At 35.0% G+C, this 20,204-nt stretch overlaps 1 protein-coding gene across 1 annotated transcript in view; it reads right to left on the reverse strand.

The window, feature by feature from the left end:
- Positions 1 to 8,628: 8,628 nt before the first annotated feature.
- Positions 8,629 to 20,204, reverse strand: part of ube2h (ubiquitin-conjugating enzyme E2H (UBC8 homolog, yeast)) — a 33,331-nt gene continuing 21,755 nt past the window's right edge. Inside the window, exons 2-7 of the mRNA XM_051107430.1 lie at positions 18,502 to 18,578; positions 16,266 to 16,340; positions 15,782 to 15,821; positions 14,287 to 14,339; positions 13,587 to 13,715; positions 8,629 to 11,593 (exon numbers count right to left, since the gene is read on the reverse strand). Of these exons, the coding sequence (XP_050963387.1) occupies positions 11,469 to 11,593; positions 13,587 to 13,715; positions 14,287 to 14,339; positions 15,782 to 15,821; positions 16,266 to 16,340; positions 18,502 to 18,578 (499 nt within the window). The 3' untranslated portion in view covers positions 8,629 to 11,468. The remainder of the gene's footprint in view (positions 11,594 to 13,586; positions 13,716 to 14,286; positions 14,340 to 15,781; positions 15,822 to 16,265; positions 16,341 to 18,501; positions 18,579 to 20,204) is intronic.

The following is a 20,204-nucleotide window of genomic DNA, read 5'->3' on the forward strand; positions in this document are numbered from 1 at the left end:
ACAGAAGGCAGCTCTCTTGTTTAGTCTGCAACCGTGAGGATTTGCCAATGGAAAGATAATTAGTTAAGCATCTTACCCCAGTGCCGAAGGAATAATCCAACCCTCCTCTTGTCTCCTGCATTTTGCGATGTCACTAACTCAGGTGCTTTTTTTCTGGCCTTTTAAGGTGGAGCTGACGGGAGGCGAGGCTCTCTGATTGAGCTCTGCTGCAGTTCGACCATACAGCTGTCACTGGTTTACTTCATCTTCGGATTAAAAGATTTTCAAACCAGAATTATTCGGGAGACGGGTTTTAATTTTACCATACAAAAATGATGAAGCGAGCAGCTTTTTAATTGCAACGACAGCATCTTGTTTTTTCGATAGTCTCGAGCAGTGTGGGAATTATTACGAGATTTCCAAGGCGCTCTGGTTTTTAAAATAATTCCTGTCAGGAGGATTTCGTCCTGCGCAATTTAAATTGGGTTTGGCGCCTTTAGCGCAGCTAACCGTTAACTGACAAATAAACCGTTTTAAACGTAATACTAACGACTAACTCTACAACAAGATAAATGTCACTTAGCGTATATTTTTTATTATGTAGACTACTAATTTTGTCAGCGATAGCTGTTGCTATGTTTACCTCATCACGCGAATTTATTTAACGAATTCTGAGTAACTTTTGTCGTTACAGAAACGTTGTTGAAAGGGCTACTTAGATTTTGTTAAAGGATTTACACCCTTGCCCTCGGGGTACGACTTTGAAGTCGTGATATATTCGTTTGGCAAAAATACAGCGTCCAATACGTTTTGAATTTCGTGTTTCATCACGCAACGCACGTTTTTTTGATTTACGCGGTAACAGTTGCGTTTGAATTTAATTTCGTAACGTACATTTGATTCTTACACTGTACATTTTGACCTTTAATTATTAGTGTTGTAGTAGGCCTGTAAGTCTAAGTAATTTGAAAAATTATAGCCTTAATATAGTACAAACAGAATGGCTGAATATAAGCTCTGAAAATAGTTATTCACAACGTGTTTTAATATCCCAATCTTTTGCCTAAGTTGTCCTCCCATTTAGTAAAAATAAAGGCTCTGAATGGGTGTTTTTGCAGTGATGTAATAGAAGATCCATTTTTGGTTCTCCAAAGAACCTTTCAGGGAACAGTTTTTAAAAGAACTGTTCATTTTTTAAATCCAAAGAACCTTTTCTGCATTTGAAAGATTCTATGGATGTTCAAGGTTCTTCATAGAACCATCGATGCCAATAAAGATTCTTTATTTTTAAGAGTGTGAGGCACAGCCTCCTACAAACAAACACATCTTTGGACCAAATGTGACGTGTTGTGTCTGTAGAGGCCCAAGACAGGTGTTTACCTGTATTACTGGCAGACAAAGAGGCTCTGTCTGCATTGATAGAGAGAAAAAGAGAGAGAGAGAGAGAGAGAGAGCAAAAGGGAGAAATGTAAGAGCTCAGCTGAGGAAAAAAACCCATCTTGAACCAGACTAAATTGGTTTGCTGGTCTAAATTTTGAGCTGGTCTAATCAAAGATGATTATTGACTGGTTTTAATGATTAATTGGTGGTTTTGTGCACCTGCCAGTTGATCCGTCTGGAGGCTAAACCAGCTTAGGACCAGCTAGGCCAGGCCTTATCCAAAACCATTTTAGCCTTTCCCCCAAAACAACATTTCTATAATTATTATTAAAAAATAAAATACGATATTTAGCAAAGCCTATCAATATGTGATAATGCATTGCCTCGCTTTAGGATTTTCTCCCTGTGTGTGTCCCGCAGGTCTTGGGTTTTGGGATCAGATGACATCATCCAGATGGCCAGTAATGAACAAGCGTTCAAACGCACCATTTCATCTGCTCTATATGCCTGCAGGCCCTACCAGCTACGAGCATCCTTTTACATAACGGTCCTCCTCAGTTAGCAGCCTGAGTCCTTCTTTGTGCTCGGCATGTTGCTTAAAATGTTCAAAAATAATCATAAACAGGACCGTATGCTGTTTCATAGTTCTAAGCTTTTTAATTCTATCAATTTTAAATCTATGATAATACATTCGGGCCTGTCAGCCTGTGCCCCAGTGTCAACAACTTATAAGACTAGGACAAAATAGACATCTAAAAATAAAATGATCTCAAGTTAAACTGGTATAAATGGTTACCCCATGCAGGCGTCATCGCAGACATCATCTCTCCATCGTGGAAGGCATTAGGATCTCTTTCGGGCAGCCGCAGTGCAGTCGGTGCATCACACTCTAAGTGCTTCCACAGAGTCTGGAAGTGATGCTGTCCTCCATTGGGTCGCTCTTCATATATATACCGCTCCGCGTTACCCACAAGCCCCGAGTCCACTTACCTGCTGTTGATAGTTGAAGCCTACACTGACACCTCAGTGGAAAAAAACGGCTCTATATTTTTAAATTATGCCAGTGGTGTTGGTCTGGCGGCTCTGGTTACATCTATTCAAACCGAATAGCCAGGGTGAAATCTATCCCGAGGGCTCTTTGTTGACCAGTCAGCCCTGGTTGAGTCGTCCCCTCACCCATCCACCTGATTAACTTCTGGAAAAGTCGAAACACGAGCCACGGATCACCTGTATGAGGGAAGCTGAGTGAAGCTCTTGAATTTTTAAAATAGTCATTTCGTTGTAGCTACCTGTCAGTCCATATGACGTTTAGAGCCCTACCCACCTGCCAGGACGGGTATCGGGTGTAACCGGGCCACTCTTCTGGCACGACTGACGCCCCCCTAATCGAATGATACACGATACAGGCCCACGGAACAAAGAGCATGGTGGAATAGTTTACAGATGACCAACAGAGCATTTGATGAATTGACAAACGCCCATCCACTGCTTGAACCTCGTCTGTTATTTTATATATTAAATATTATAAACTTAAACTTATGATTATCAACACATGCTTAGACAATGTGTCACCAACAAGTCACCATTTGTGGCTGAAGTTTTATGATATTTTATGACATTTTAAGGTCAGTGTTACAATTTAAATGAAGGAATGTCTTACATTTAGGCAAAGAGTTCAGTCTTTATTGTGGGATTTTTTTTTTTTCTCACAACAAAAAATTATTTTGAAAAAAAAAGTATATATTTATTTAAATATATTTTAAATGTATACATTATTCTCATATAAATATTATATAATAATAGTATTTTTTTCTACATTATCTGTTTTAAAGGAATTCTTAAATTTCAGTTCGTGATATTAACAATATTACAAAATAAACACCACATTTTTGTATTTCTTTTCTATTTATATACATTTTTAATGAATGGTAAAAGTATTATGTATAGTAAATATACTATAAATAAATATTTTTTACAATTTACAAATAATCTAGATGAGAATGAAAAATGTTCATTCAATATGCTCCATACATAATAAACATAATCATGCTGTTGTTTTGAGTATTTTCACAATTAAAACACAAAATAAGAGAAACGAACAACTGAAGATAATGTTAACAATTTCTTGGAGCCAAAAGATTGATTTAGGGTGCCATTTCACTTATTTGTAAACGAATAAATGCATGCATTGCAGTTTAATTTATGAAAAATATTGCACAGCATCACTGAAAAGCTCTAAAACAATCTGCAAAGAAACAGGAAGTAAAATATTCATTGCAAACTGTCAAAAAGCTCATTTTATATCATGCTAGTGGGAATAATGGTTTGAAAATATATTGAGACGCTGTTAAAAGACTGCATAGGGATGTAATATAATTAATATTGATCTGATACTGTTAGTTTCGACTCTAAATGGCTAGAAACATTTCAGAAGATAACTTTGTATAAAAAAGCTTATGCATTTCGATAGTAATTGGATTAATCAAATAATGCAGTTATTTAGCATATATCTGAATGCAACGATATTTAACTAATATGAATACTAAGAGATTAGTTTATACAGTTTATACAGTCCTGTGTGACATTACCTTACTGACTAAGTTGGCATTATCAGTCGCCTTGGAGACGGTGAGTCAGAGCATCTGCCATTTGTGTCTTTGTCTGAGGCGTTTTTAATCAGACGGTCATCCATTAATAACGGAGTTTGGCTGGTTTAGTAACCGAGTCCTCGACATGAGAGACGCTCAGCCGGTCAAGATCCACCGTCTCACATGTCAGCATCAGGATGCCATTTCATATAAGCTGCACTGTAACATAAAAAGAAAATAAGGCAGGAGATTAGCGTATGAGCTTAGTTGTTTCTTACTTTCTTTTTGTTATATTTTATTTTATCAGCCACCTTGTCATATGATGCTTTGGTAACAGATGTGATGATTCTTAGGTGGATCTGGCAACTCATTTACTGATGAGAGTTCAAAAGTGCAGACGGTGATTATTATTGTGATGGCTATCAACTATCAAAACTGATGAAGTAAACAATTTTGTCCTTCATTCTGCAGCACTTTTTTTGTATAGCGTCGCATAATTGCGTTTTCTGCTTCTGCCATCTATCATTTCTTGCGATAACAAATCCCAACACATTACCTCTAGGCTCTGCAGTCCAAAATTGTTTTAAGTGAAAATAATGGAGACATTAACGAATATAAAACAGTATCAAGCTTCTTCTGTGAGTTCGGCGAACCGCTGGGACTGGTCACGTGACGGCAAACTCTACTTCCAGCCAATCACGGCGGCCGTCTGGGGCTGGGCATTACGTCATGCAGGCCTGTAGCCCTCTTGACCATCGCACTGCAGATAAAGGCCTCTAAATATTTCATTGAGGAGCTCAGGTTTCTCCAGCACTGGAGGTCAGGGCTTTGGAAAGAAGCGGTATACGCACTGTCCCGTTTCTAGCCGAGCCCGATGTCTCCTTCTCCTTGACTGTCTCAGTGGAAATGTTAATGGGGGAAAGACTGGTGTACGAGTTATAGGGGAGTAAAACAGGTGTGCTAAAAGCACAACAGAAAAGGGAATGAAACAGAGAGTGTGGGAGGGTGAGGGAGAGTTTATTTATTTTTAATTCCCTCTCTTTCTAAAGCATGAGAGACAGCTGCGTGACAGAGACATTTTGGCTGAAAAGATTAATTTGCCTTATGTTACTAAATTGTTTCTTTCCTTGTAAAATGAGTGACATCGACCCCTGGAGGCCACCAACGGTACTGCAGATGGATTAGGATTCTACTTTGTGTAGCTTGAGGGACACCTGGTGGTCAATGTTGAAATCTGTACATAAAATTGGAAACGTTGATCATATAATATAATATAATAAGTGACCATGGACCACAAAGAGAGATATTTTTTAAATCAGCTAAATAAATAAGCGTTCCATTAATGTATAGTTTGTTACGATAGGACAATATTTGGCCGAGATACAACTGCAAAAAACAACAACAACAAAAAAAAAAAAACGCTGTAATGTTGTCTAAATTAAGTTCTTAGCAATTAATTTTTACTAATTCAAAATTAAGTTTTGATATATTTACAGTAGGAAATTTACAAAATATCTTCATCAAACATGATTTTTTTTTTTTTGGCATAAAAAAATAATAATTTTGACCCGTACAATGTATTGTTTTTTTGTTAACAATTGTTTATTGAATTTTCTTCAAATAACAGTAATATAAAGCAAAAATCAATTGTGCAAATTAAGAACCCACCCCAACCCTGGTAGACTTTAAACAAAACAAAATAAACAACAACAAAAGAGATAAAGTAAAATACAATGTAGACCTTAATAATAATAATAAAAATAATAATAATAAACAAATAGATAAATAAGATATAATAAAATCATTTTACAACGATTTTAGAAAGGATGACACAACATTAAAAGCTGAATGCCATAGATTTACAGTTTTGACATTAGATCCATGTATACGAGAAGTTGAGAGTTCCATTGATATAATGCCGTACAATGTATTGTTGGCTATTGCTACAAATATACCTGTGCTACATATGACCAGGTTCACATATTGGCCTAATATAATAAAGATGATGTAATTCATAAGCACTTAATACATTAAAATGGCCTGAATTATTTCTGCTGTCGTTATGATGTAACCTATAAAGTCTATTTTTGTGAATCAAATGAAGAGGATTTTTGGTGTACTTGAAACTATTTTAAAATATTTTATTTGACTAACTTGTATTATTCTCCTCTTGGCTACTTTGCTAACATGTCTGTCATCTAGTGGCGGTACAGAGTAATAACAACATGCAAAGAAATGATAAGGCTGTGGGAATGTTTATTGAGCAAACAGCTCTAGAGGCTTTTACAATCTACCCACTTAGCGAATTTGAATTGTGGCTAGTGTTCAGAATATGTTTGAATATTTGACATAAACATTCAAATACAATGGAATATAATTTGGATCATTCCTGCAGTACCATTTTTTAGTTCTTCTAGGCTAGTTGTGATATTTTATTTTGTAAAGGATTGTATGATCAAGCTGTATTGGATGAAACGTTTTAGAGTGAAAACGACTAACCAATAACGCAGAACATAACCGAATTCATTAAACTATATTGTAATACTTACTAATATCTGTGCTCTTGTTTTCGCAACAAAAATGATGTCACTTCCTGTAAGATGGCCGTGAGGCACTGTCTCGTTAAAGAGACATTACAGGGTTTCTTCATGGAAGAATATTAAATGGAAGACAGTAAAACATTCAGACTTCTTACCAATTAAAACAAAATTCCCAAGAAAACGTGTATTTGCTAATTTTTTTTTTTTTTTTTGTAATAATAAATAAAAACCCAATTTCATGTTATAAGTTAGCAACCAAGCAAGAAACCTGGACATGACAAACAGCGCAACATACACTTGTTTAATATTCACCCCGTGTTCATTTAACCATAATATTGTTATAAAACAGAATGTAATTTTCTGCTTATAACATTTTTAAAACTTTGTACCAAATGTATTAAGATATGTATGATGGAGGCAATTGTGATATTGTCATCAACGCACATACACACACATCTACATGGGTTGAGCTGTTTTGAGTTTTTTCCCTATCTTTATAACCTTTGTTAACTTTAAAATTATAATACACCCCAAAATGAAATTTGTCATCATAGAGGGTTTGCACTTACCTCACGATTTGGTCAGTTACCGGGATTCGCGGCTGTGATACTCGCATGTAAACAACAGCATGGATTGCACGGTTAATGTACTACTGAATACGTTTTTCTGCTAATTTATGCTGTCTAAACCATGGAGAAACGTTTGAAAGCTGCTAAATCATATAGAAAAGGACTAACTAAGCACAATATTTTGACAAACTAAAGTTAATAGGCGAAAAAGATATGTACGAGGAGTATTATTCAACATATTAGCCTAATATTTCACCTACCTGACTGGAAAGAATACGAACAAACGTGAATGTTGTCAAGATTCTTGTCCTGGAAATCCTGGTTCAGTTTGGCCAACCGCAAACACCTTTTGTTCCTCACGACAGTTTTTTTTGCACTCTTCTCCTTGATTTGTTATAACTTATGGCAGACTATAGTACTCTGAATGTCTTTCCTGGTCTGACCGACTAGTACAGCCCAAAACATGACAATAATTGATCATTTTCCGCAGTAATAATCAGCAAAATATGCACATTTCAATTGTTTCAGTGGCATTGTTTACATTCATTCACTATATTTACTCTCATATTGTTCCCAACCTGTACAGCTTACTTTCTTCTGTTGAATAACATTTTTTAAAGAAATAGCTTCATTTGTGTTTAACAGAAGAAACCCATACACGATTGGAACATCTTGAGGTCAAATAATTGAAGACAGAATTTTCGTCTTTAGATGAAAGGTCCAGCTGTACACTGTAAAAAATAATTACGCTTAAAATAATTTGTTACCCTGCTGCCTTAAAATTTTAAGTTCAGTCAACTAAAATAAGTTTATTCAACTTGAAATGTTAAGTTGTACTAAGTAACAACTTAGATATTTGTGTTTGCTAAACTTAACATATGGGTAAGTAACCCAGCTGCATTAAAATTTTAAGTTAATTCAACTCAAATATCTAAGTTGTCACTTAGTATAATATAACATTTCAAGTTGAATAAACATTTTTTGAGTTGACTGAACTTAACATTTTAAGGCAATCAGTTTACAAATTATTTTAAGTTGACTCAACAAATTGTTTTTGACAGTGTAGTATTTTCATATTATATGTTTTTTAGAAAGTGTAGAAACTTTTTTTTTTAAGTTCACACACTCCAGACGAATGTCTTTTCAGGTTCAGACAAAGTTGGACATTTCTTTATTTTTAATTAGAAATTATAAAAACATTTCTTTTATTGAACCTACTGTATATAATGGAGGCACCAAAATGTTCTGAATAAAAAGAATGACCTTTTTTTCAGAGAAAACAAAGATGCAAAGCCGTTTGTACACATATTTAATATTTTATTAAAAAAAGAAGTTATTACAGTTTACTGTACACAGCTATTTAAGAGATTATAATCCTATAGATAAAGAGCATTTGTCCTTTGTGACAGGCATGCCCACTTCACAATGCAAAAGAAAAACAAAAAAGAATGGCAAAAATAAAGAGCAAGATTAATGGATAAGAAAACAAAAGGGGCAAATTACCATAATACCTGGGATAAAAAAAAAACTTAAAAGAAAAAGTGTAATTTTTAAGTGTAAAAGAAAAGTGTATTTTTCTTTTTAAATCAGCGTATCACACACTAGGTACTAGATACAGATACTATTTAAAAAAAAAAAAATCCATGCTGTGTGCCCACATAAGCCCCATGTCTGAGCACCCTCTTGAAGCACAGGTATAAGGGACTAAAGGAGTGGACAGCCAGGACTGAACTAGACTGGACTCTACACCGGACGCATGCAAAGTGCACTGGAGAGTTCATCAAAACAAATGCAAGAGACACCATGCCATTGGCTGAGAGGGCCAACAGGGGGAGCCTCTGAGGCCACGGCAGCAGCCGGAAGACAGATCTCTTCTCTCTCTTTCTTTCTCTCTCTCAGGCAAACAAACAGCTGGAGACCACAACAATAATAACTGCTGTCCCCTGGATGTGTGTTTGTGTAGATGTTTGTGCGCGTGTGTAAGCACTAGGGGCTTATGGGTGCAAAACACAAAGGACACACCGTCATTATTTATTCTCACCCCCACCCACTAAATAACTTAAAAGAAAAACTCCCTTCAATCCCAAACACTTTTTTTTTTTTTTATAAATCACGTTTACCTGCTCCAGATGGGCATCTCTGTTATTGACATGGGGGAAACAAAATAGGAAACCAAAATTAGTAAATAAATTCTCACAAAAATAAGAAGTATAATTTCTAATTATAATGGAAGCACACTTATACATGTTTATTCGAGACTTCTCAGTCTTAGTCATTTTAACTCTTTGAGACGTGAATTAAAAACTAAAGGAAAAAGATATAGTTCAAACTAAATTAAAGTCCAGGGATCAAAAATGAAGCAGAAATGAAATAGAGAAGCTAAGCTTGTCGTGTTTGTTAGGGTTCTTGTTGCTAGGCATGGCAAAATGTTTACCAATGATAGCAATGAAAGCGTTTTCTTCCATACGCATCTGAAAGATGCGAAGCAAAGCCGCCTCTAAACGTATGCCGTCTCTCTCTCCTTGTAAGATAACTTCCTTTTAATACAATACTGCATATAAGTGGTGTTTATCTTCTTTTTTTTTTAGAAAATATGACCCTTGTTAACAGATTTAGACTCAACTGAGACTTTTCTTTTTCTCCATTGCACAATTTTCAAATGTTTAGGTCATAAAACATCAATTTAATTAGAAAACAAAAAGGAGAATGTAAAAGCCACTCCATGGGGGAAAAAAAACAAAACTAAACAAAAAAAAAAAACAAAAAAAAAAACAGGCAGCTCTGGATCAAATCGCACGAGCCGAACTTAAACACCTCCTCTTTATGCCTTTACACTTCAACCCCGTTTCTTTTACACTCTGGACGATGAATGATCTGCAAGTGCATTCAGAATGCAAGATTTGTGAGAATACTGCAAAAAAACACACGCACACAAACTAAATCTGGTTCTTCATGGTACCAACATGCCACTGATGATATCTGCAGATGTTGAAATTCAAAAAGCTCTTTATACAGAAGATCTCTGCCCGTTTCCACACCTAAATGTTCCTCAGCGAGGCAGATCTTACCAAATGGGATCCTTCGGATAATATCTGTATAATATCGGACAAAAAGGTTACAAAAACCTAAATCCATATGAACATCTAATTTTGATTTCACCACCCAGTAAAACTAACTAGATCTACAATGAGGTCAAACAACAGCTATCATAGTTATGCACAAGCAATAGGAAAAGATGATGAACTCTACAAATGTTAGTAAAAATCTCTTTTTTTGTCTCTTTTTCTCTTTAAGGTTTCTTCTAGGCTAGACCAACAAAGTCCTACACGACTCCACTTCCGCATCATACAACAAATGTACAAAAAAGATGCTCGTAAATAGGGAGAGGGTGCGAGACAGAAAGAGGAAAATAAGACAAACACTCTGTGCATACATTGTTGGTACAAAATAAAAGATTTGTGCTCCGTAAAGCAGGACAGTCACTTCCTGGTCGTTTTGCGAAGGTCACTGTGGAAGCGTAGAGCCACGTTTGTTGGTGTGGGGCTTCCACAACGAAGGAACAAAAGCCAGAAACATCGAGCTAGTGGAAAAGTTGAGCTTCGGTGTGCTAGCCTCTACATCTACGTCATCCTTTAAAAAGACGCTCGAGGAACGCAAAGTCGTATTGATATTTTCCCGCTGGCGCTGTAGTATCGTGGGCTTGATCGGTGAGCGGCGTTCTGTAAAGTCCTGATGATTGCTTTTAACGTACAGCGTGGAAACGTTCCCCTTCCTCTCGAGCGTTTTTATCTTAAAACAGCTGTTTAAAGAGAAAACAAACAAACAACCAGGGAAGCAATGATAATGACTTGCGCTGGAGTGATCGAACGGGATCGATCAAGGGGAAGTAATGAGGCGAAACGTGTCCGATCCAACTGCGACAACTCCACCTGAAGACGAGCATCACGGACACAACTCTCACTACGTACAAGTGGACGAAAAAACGGGCACCCCCGTTTAAATACAGCCTCTGTCCGGTCAGCCTGCGTCGGAAAAGGTGGATTAGGGAGGGCGATGACATGCATTCCAGCTACGCAGCTACCAACGTGGAGTCGAGGGGGAACACTACAAGCCTTTCTTTTGTTGGGGTGACGGAGAGAGCGAGTGAGAGAGTGAAAGAGAGGGGAAAAAAAGGGGGAGGGGGCGAAACAACCACCAAGAAGTAGAGATAGAACACCTAGAGAGGGTGCCGTATTCATCATCAACGCTAGATATCCATAAAAATCCTGGTTTAGTAATAATAACGATAAAAAACAAAACAAAACAAAACAAAAAAAATCACCTTGTTTAAATATGAATCTTTTATAGTCTGCTTCGCATGGTTAGGAAATAATATAGTCTCTGTGGTAAAGGGGAGAAACTGTCACCCTTAACTACAACTCCATGTCCTGAGCTTCGTCCTCTGAAAAGTCAGACATGGAGCTTTCTGAAGAGGAATCGCCCGCTCCTTCCTCCTGCTCCTTCAGAGCCTCCTCTGTTGCATATTTCTGGATGTATTCTGTATAGAAACATATAAAAATATATTAGAGCAATTAAAAAAGCAAAACCGTTGTCCTGAACAGTTATACTGTTCTTCTGAAAAGTCCTTCAGGTTCCACAAATTCTTTGGTTTTTTAGCATTTTTGTGTATTTGAACCCTTTCCAACAATAACTGATTTTGAGATTCATCTTTTCACACTGAGGACAACTGAGGGACTTGTACGCAACTATTACAGAAGGTTCAAACGGTCACTGATGCTCCAGAAAGTCTCAATGCATTAAGAGCCGGGGGGTGAAAACTTTTGAACAGAATGAAGATGTGTACAATATTTTATTATTTTGCTTAAACATTTTTTTTTTAATTTAGTACTGCCCTTCAGAAGCTACAGAAGATACTTAGATGTTTACCAGAAGCCAAAATATGTTAAATTTACCCTGATCTTCAAATTCAAAAAGTTTTCACCCCCTGGCTCTTAAGGTGTCGTGTTTCCTTCTGAAGCATCAGAGAGCGTTTGAACCTTCTGTAATAGTTGCATATGAGTCCCTCAGATGTCCTTAGTGTGAAAAGATGGATCTCAAAATCACACAATCACTGTTGGAAAGGGTTCAAATACACAAAAATGCTGAAAAACTAAAGAATTTGTGGGACCTGAAGGATTTTTCTGAAGGACAGTGGGCAGTTTAACTGTTCCAGGACAAACAAGGAACGTTTTGCAGATTCTGGAAGGTGTATGTAAACTTTTGACTTCCACTGTATATTGCCAACCAGGGTCAGAAATGAACTTTTTTGACACAGAAACTGACACTTTTCATTAATTTTTACATTTAAATTCCATTGCAACAGCCGTAATACATTGTTTAATTGTGCAGGGGCATTTTTGGCCTCCTTGTCTTGAATTTATGGTGCATATTTGTTCATTTTGGTGGCATTTTTGCCATAAGCCATCATTAATTTCCGACTAATTTCATTCATTCATTACTTTTTATTTTTGTATGCTTAAACATCTTAAAAGTTTCTAAAATGATTCTCTCACACTTTGGTAACACTAAATTAACAAATTTGTATACCTATATTTACACTTTTTTTTTTTTTTTTTTTTTTTAAAGAAATGCTTACTAAGGCTGCATTTATTTGATCAAAAATACATTAAAAAAAGTAATAATGTGAAATATTTTTTTACAATTTAAAATAACATTTTTTATATATCTTAAAATGTAATTTATTCTTGTAATGGCAAGTATGAATTTTCAGCAGTTATTACTCCAGTCTTCAGTGTCACACAATACTTCAGAAATGAGTCTAAAATGTTGATTTGGTGATCAAGAAACAAATTATTATCAGTGTTGAAAACCATTGTTCTGCTCAATACAGAATAGCATTTATTTGAAACATCTTTACCGTCACATTTGATTAATTTAATGCATCCCTGCTGAATAAAAAAATCCAAAGCTTTTAAACTGTAGTATATATTTAACCAAAACATTTTAGAATACAAAAATGTCACAGGACAACCACTGACATTTTTAAGTGACGATGTAAACAAGCTGTTGAATCAATTAGAATGAGTCATAAGACAAGAAAGTCAAATGAAACTAGCATTCATGCTTTTGGAAAGTCACCTAAATGCACTGAAAGTATTAAGACATCCACAATGTTGCTTTGAAATACATACTGGTAAACACTTATTTGGCTTTTTTAATTCAAATAAACTTTAGGAAGACTCGTTAACTTTTACTTCATACTTGACGTTGGAATGAAAGGTCAGGCCGGGGTCAAGCAGAGCAGGATAAAGCATTACAGTGTGCTTTGTTTATATATTGCAGTAGTGTATAGAACAATTGCACACTGTGCGTATTGCAAAAATAGAAAGTCCAGTATGCTGCTAGTATACTATTCCAAACATACCCCTAACTCACAGAAGACATTGTAAAATGGTGATGTGAAACATGGTGACAGATGGAGGTTAAACCAAGAAAGCACTAAGTCAAACGACTGCAAATCTTCAAATCACCTTTGATTTTCTGTTTGTAGTCCTCTGGCCTGTGTAGGTACATGGCTGCGGCGTCCCCGTTCAGAGGGTCGATGGGGTTCGGGTAGGCAAGTAACTGTGGCAAAAACGACTCGAAGATATTGGTGAGATCTGTGAGGAGAGAGCAAGAGAGGAAGCAGAGCCTTTAATACAGGAGCAAAGCAAAAGTCTTATGAGCCCTACGTGCAGCACAAAATGGAGGATTTGTGTTGAGTGACATGATTATGGCCTAATCTCCCTTTCGGTGTGGGGGCTATAGCCACACATCTCTCTTTTTCTCTCTCTGTCTTTCTATTTTTCTCTCATTGCCAGTACTGTATGTTCTAGCTGTCGCTCTATTATACAAACACAACCTGGTCTGTGGCAGAAAGCAGCAGAGTACATCAAAATAAAATAAAATAGGGACTGTAAAAAGACAGACATCAGTGTGAATGGTCACTGGTGGGACGGGGCCGCTTAAGTGTGGTTGTTAGGGGAGCCGATGCTGTTTTCTGACCTTGCAGGTATTAGCTCATTCAGAGAGGGTAAGAGGATTACAGCACACTGCGATCCTGTCTAAGGGGCCGGAGACTTTATTCTACTCCTCAGGCAGCATCAATGCAAGCTATGGCTTTTCCTGAGCATTTATTCTCAATATGAAAACAGACATAACTACAATAAGCATGCTCACATATATACTTACCATAAAGAGCGGTCCATGTCTGGTTGATCACATCTAAACACACGGTCCCTGACCTGGACGAAGAATAACAGTTGTGACATTAGAGAGTAGGCGATATGACCAAAATTAACATCCTATGACACAGCATCACATTGTTTTACTTCTGCTTTTCCATTCCAGAATGGTGTTAGCGGTTACATATTGAAGGTATGCAAACTCTCTAAATAGATTTTTATTTGATTTGTCGTATGGCTCTTAGTGTCAATAGATATTATAAATAATAGAAGAAAAAAAAAGAAACAAAAATATCTTTGTGCTGAAAACCAGTGTTGTTACGGTTAACTAAAACAAAAAGTTACATTTTTCAGTAATTAAATAATTAGCTGGAATAAAATATAAATATTAGAAGACCGTACATGACAAGTAGAAATGTTTTTGCTATAAATGTTTAAATTGACGTATTAAAATAACTATATATATATATATATATATATATATATATATATATATATATATATATATATATATATACACACACACACACACACAGTAAAAAGATTTTGAACATTTTTAATGGTTCTTTTAAAGCCTGCATTTATTTGATCCAAAATACAGCAAAATATTATAACTATTTTTACTATTTAAAATAACTGCTATTTAACTTGCTATTTATTTACTATTTAAAATAAATGTAATTTATTCCTATTATTGAGCAGCAAATCAGAATATTAGAATGATTTCTGAGGGTTCATGTGACTGTAGTAATGATCCTAAAAACTCAGCTTTGAAATCACAGCAATAAATTACATTTTAAAATATATTAAAATAAAAAAAAGATTACTTTTAACAAAAATATTTCAAAATTGTACTGTTTTTGCTGTACTTTAGATCAAATAAATGCAGGCTTGGTGAAAAGAAGAGACTTCTTTATAAAAAAATTAAAAATCTTACTGTTCAAAAAGTTTTTTGACTGTTAGTGTAGAAATATATAAAAAGCATAAAATAAAATGAATGAAACGTCAGCTAATATATAAAAAAAATATATATATCAAAATAAATGCTAATTTGTTATTTATTAATTTAATAAATGCTAGTAAAAACATTAATAATACTACGATACTATACTACAGCTGTAAACAAAAGGAAAACAATATTTTGCCATAGTCAAATGTTTTATGGTATGTAGAGTTAAAATATGTGATCTGAAAATGGAAAGATGGATTAAAAAACAAAACAAAACTACTGGCTTGAAAAGACTGTGGATAAATTGTTTGGCCACTTTTTGGTCAATTCTGAGTTTGAAACCCCCTGCTAACTGAATATAAGAATATTAACTGAATATTTTGAATATAAGAGCAGTACAAACATTCTTTTAAAGCTCTACTTTTATGTTCCACAGAAGTAAAAAAAAATTTTTATAATAATAATAAAAAAGCACATATAAAAAGTCTAACTTTTTCACTTGTGAGCACACCAGAAGGCAATTAACAATCAAATTCAGACTAAAGAGACTTACGCTTCATCGATGTTCGGATGAAAAATCTTATTCATAAATCCTGTAGAGAGATTGAAGAAGAAAGATGGAGTGAGATCACAGAAACAAAAGCATTTAGTTGCATGTGTTAATCAGTTAAATTATTTTAATTTTTTTCTTTGCATTGCATTAACAAAAATTCAGGGGAAGGAGATATATGTAATTGTTATGAAAAATTGACTGATAAATGTCAAACATCTTAATGGTCTTAGATAGAAATGACAGTATCCGCTGAATGCACAACACAGGCTATTCCTAACCTTTCTCCTACCACACAGACCATTAAATATGACATCATAGGATGTCATGTGCTTTTTGCACTTTATTACACACCTCAAGTATGACAGTTTGAATGCACACAAGTATGACTCAACCCATCATTTCACAACCACACCAACGTTTGTGAGTTTTAATGGGCACTCAGTTGATAATGGCTCTTTGGGATACATGTACAGTAATACTTTACCTATAGAGGGAGATTTGAAGGGGTATTTGTCTGGAAGATCTACTCGCACCTTCCATACGCCCCCTTCATACGGTGCTGACAGGAAAAGCACAAAGAGACACATGACTACTCAAGAAACAATTCACGTCTGCTCTAGCATGTAACAGACTTTGAAATGCCAAGTGATAATCATATAATGCAAACTATAAATGACTAAGCGTAGAGGTCTTTGTATTTAAAAGTGACAGTGTGTGGGAGGAACCGTAATACTTAATTAGACGATTATGAATTATATGTGTAATGACACACGTGTGGGTGTGTACACATGTGGACGGGAAGCTGTGCTGCTGGCCTCGTGCGATATGGGGTATGGTGCAACGTGTGCTCGCTCCAAGAATAGCCCTTTGCAATTTGACCCTTGTGGCCAGTGGCTCAAACTACGAAAGGTAAAGCCCGGCTAGATAAGACCTGTTTCTACCTCTCAAACCGGAGAGTGGAAAGATTATAGAGAAAATGATATGACAATTAAAACGGTCGTGAGCTGTAAACAATGACGTCATGTCCCAAATCAAGAGTTGCGTGAGATGCGCATGTTTAAATATGCAGGTGTCATGACTGCTTCACGTGATAGCTAGGTAAAGAAATCTAATGAGACTGTGAATGTCATGAAACATGTCAAGGACGCGTGTCTTATTTCAGCCCAATTAGAAAGTAGTACGAATTTACGGTAACACTTTAGTATAGGACCGATTCTTACTCTTAACTAAAATGCTGAAATTAAAATTAACATAAACTAAGATTAATAAATGCTGTAGTATTGTTCATTTTTAGTTCATGTTAACTAATGTTAACTAATGAATCTTATTGTAAAAATTAATTAGTATAGTAGTTGCCTTTAAGTTTTGAAAGGTGTGTTGTTTTTTTGCATTATTACAATTATGAAAGTCATATTTATTTGTAAAATCCATCATATTATAGTCATATTATCAGTCATATTTATATTTTTTGCACAGTATTTCTATTTTGTATTAAATTATTCCTATAATTCAAATGACTGTATTATATTATATTATATTATATTATATTATATTATTAAATAAATGAAAAACAAAATCAATTAGTATTGTAGCTGCCTTTGATTTTTGCAAGAAAAAAATTAAAACATTTCTTTTTTGCATTACTGCAAGTATAAAAATTATACTTACTTGTATACTTACTTTTTTTTTTTTTTTTTTTTTTTTTTTTTTTTTTTACCTTTTTAGGTTTTGATACCATATGAAAGCTGGGTTCACACCCTTTCCAAAACTGTTTTTATTTTGAATGAAACCCTATCTTAAGTTGGCTGATTGCTATGATTTTCAGGAATGGAATTTTGAGAAAAACGGGTTTAAAGTGAGACGGTTTTCACTTTCAATTCACGGGTTTAATGAGAGCTGTCTGTCAAGTCAGGAGCACTAAACTGCATCATTACCCAAACAGACTAATGTCTGTTTTCTGTTGTTTATCACAGGCATAATCTCCAAACTTTTGATCACCCCTTGTACGTTTAGATTGCACGAATAGTGTACCTTGTAGTTTAGAAAAGCGAGCACTGCGCAACTGTTCGTGCACTGTGCATAAAACAGACTGTCATCTATATATATATATAGATGTATAGATGTATATATATATATATATATATATATATTTTTTTTTTTTTTTTTTTAATTTATTTATCACACTTAAGCATTTATATACAAGCATAAATAAAAAAAATTTTATTACAACTTTGAATATTATATTTATTTGTACATACTTATTTGCATAGTATTTCTATTTTGTATTAAACAACAATTTTATATAGAATGTTATTTTGCATTACAGTAATTAAAAATCAGTACAAGCAGTAATGAAATTAAATGAAATTTAAATGAAAAAGAAAATCAGTTAGTATAGTAGTTTTGATTTTTCTGAGAAATAAAACACATGACATGAATATTTACATGAATATTACAATTATTAATTATATTTATTTGTAAATATTATAATCATATTATGACACATTTTTTCACATAGTATTTTTATGTATTTAATAATTCCCTTAATTCAAATTACTACATTATACACACACACACACTTTTTATTAATTTAATTTATGACTTATCTGTATTACAGTAAAGAGAATTTGGGAAGAAATGAGACCTGCAATGTTTTCACAAGGTTCAATTTAGTGTAAATATATATTTCAGTATGTGTAAATAAGTTTAAACAGACTTACTTCCTTGTGGTCCATAAAACTTCACTACAAATTCATTGAGTCCACTCAGGATTGTGACTTCATGTTTACTCTCGATGCTGAAAGAGACTGTTAAGGCAAACTCACAAACTCTGATACTGACTTACATATAAAAAAAAAAAACATTTACGAAAGCAAAAACAAGCATTAAAACTCAAAATTAATTTATAGAAAATATTTCAGAAGAGCAAAAAGTTGAATGAAGTTTCATCAGGGTCAAATAAGAGAAACTCATCATCCAAATCAAAATGACAATCAAGTTGAAGGATGCACTAAAATGACCTTTGAACCCACAAAGAGAGCAGACGTACACCAACAGATCAATCTCTCAAACCGAGATTGTCATTTGGCCTTTATTCTTTGAGCATCAATAATTATCAAGAGGTTCAGCTGAGCAGATCGGATAGCAAAAACACAATCCGTGGGTCTGACCCGCAGCTCTCCGACTGATTCACACAGGGCATCAGGGCAACTCAATACGACACTCCCGTCATTAGCTATGGTTGTCAGGCTGTCGCTTCTCATATTGCTGGCGCAGAGCGCAGCAGTCAGACCCTCGCTGAGCAAGACAATACATGCTCACCAGCACACCAAGACCTGACGCTCTCAGAGACTCACACACAGTCTGCCATCACGGCTTGAACGCAACATGCGTCCAAAACGCAGTTCTCAAGCAGACTTTGTCACGGTTTGCGTTTTAATTGAAGGAGTTAGCGACGCAATGATGCTATCGTGTTTGTGTGTCATGTGTCAGCTGTTGTGTAGGCTGCACTGTGACTCAAACCGTACAATCACGCTGCCCAGACTGGCTCATGAAGGCAAACATGTTTACGGTCTGTTGAAACTGTGATGTGTCCTGTGACTCGTGCGAGATTTTAACCAGTTGAGCGCCCGTCTCAAGGGTGGCGGAATCAACCGATGATTCGCGGCTCTACTGGGAAACAGAGCTGTCAATTTCAAGTGGTCGCCTTCAAACATCTGGTGCGAGAGACTGCAGGGCTCCCGGGAGAGGTGTGGAAGCTGTTCTCCGTCAGATTATCGTTCATTGTGGCTTTTCGACGCCAAAGTCTCAAGTTGCATGAACTGAATGACTGTAATTACACAGATTTATCTCCAAAAATCTGACATTGTGGAGACAATGAATTTTATACCACAAAAGGTTGAAGAATCACTTCCAATATTCAATCATTTGAAATCTATCTAGGTGAATTTTTTTTTTTTAAAAGGAGCAGAACTAATGGAAAACTCGCTAAATGGAAGATTAACAGTGCCGTATATAGAAGACATTTTACATAATTAAATGTAAATTAAATGTAAATTAAAATTCACTCAAAAATTTTTGCCACCATTTACTCACCCTCTAGCCATTCCGAAAATATGACCTTAGTTCTGCGGAAGATAAAAAGATATTTTGAACGATGCTAGTAAGCCAGTTTTAGTTACCATAGTTACTTATCAACTGTACGTACAGTGAATTTTAAACATATTTTCTATATAAGGTTGATCAGATTTGGAACAACATTAGGGTATGTAAATAATGACAGAATTAAAAAATTTGAGTGAACCATCACTTTAAGTCTAAAAATGTTGTTAAATGACAAAAAAAAAAAAAAAAAAAAAAAAAAAAAAAAAAAAAAAAAAGTTACAAATAATATTAAAAACACTTTAAAAAACAAAATTATTTT

The sequence above is a fragment of the Labeo rohita genome, chromosome 4 (genome assembly GCF_022985175.1).
Source record: "Labeo rohita strain BAU-BD-2019 chromosome 4, IGBB_LRoh.1.0, whole genome shotgun sequence".
NCBI lineage: Eukaryota > Metazoa > Chordata > Actinopteri > Cypriniformes > Cyprinidae > Labeo > Labeo rohita.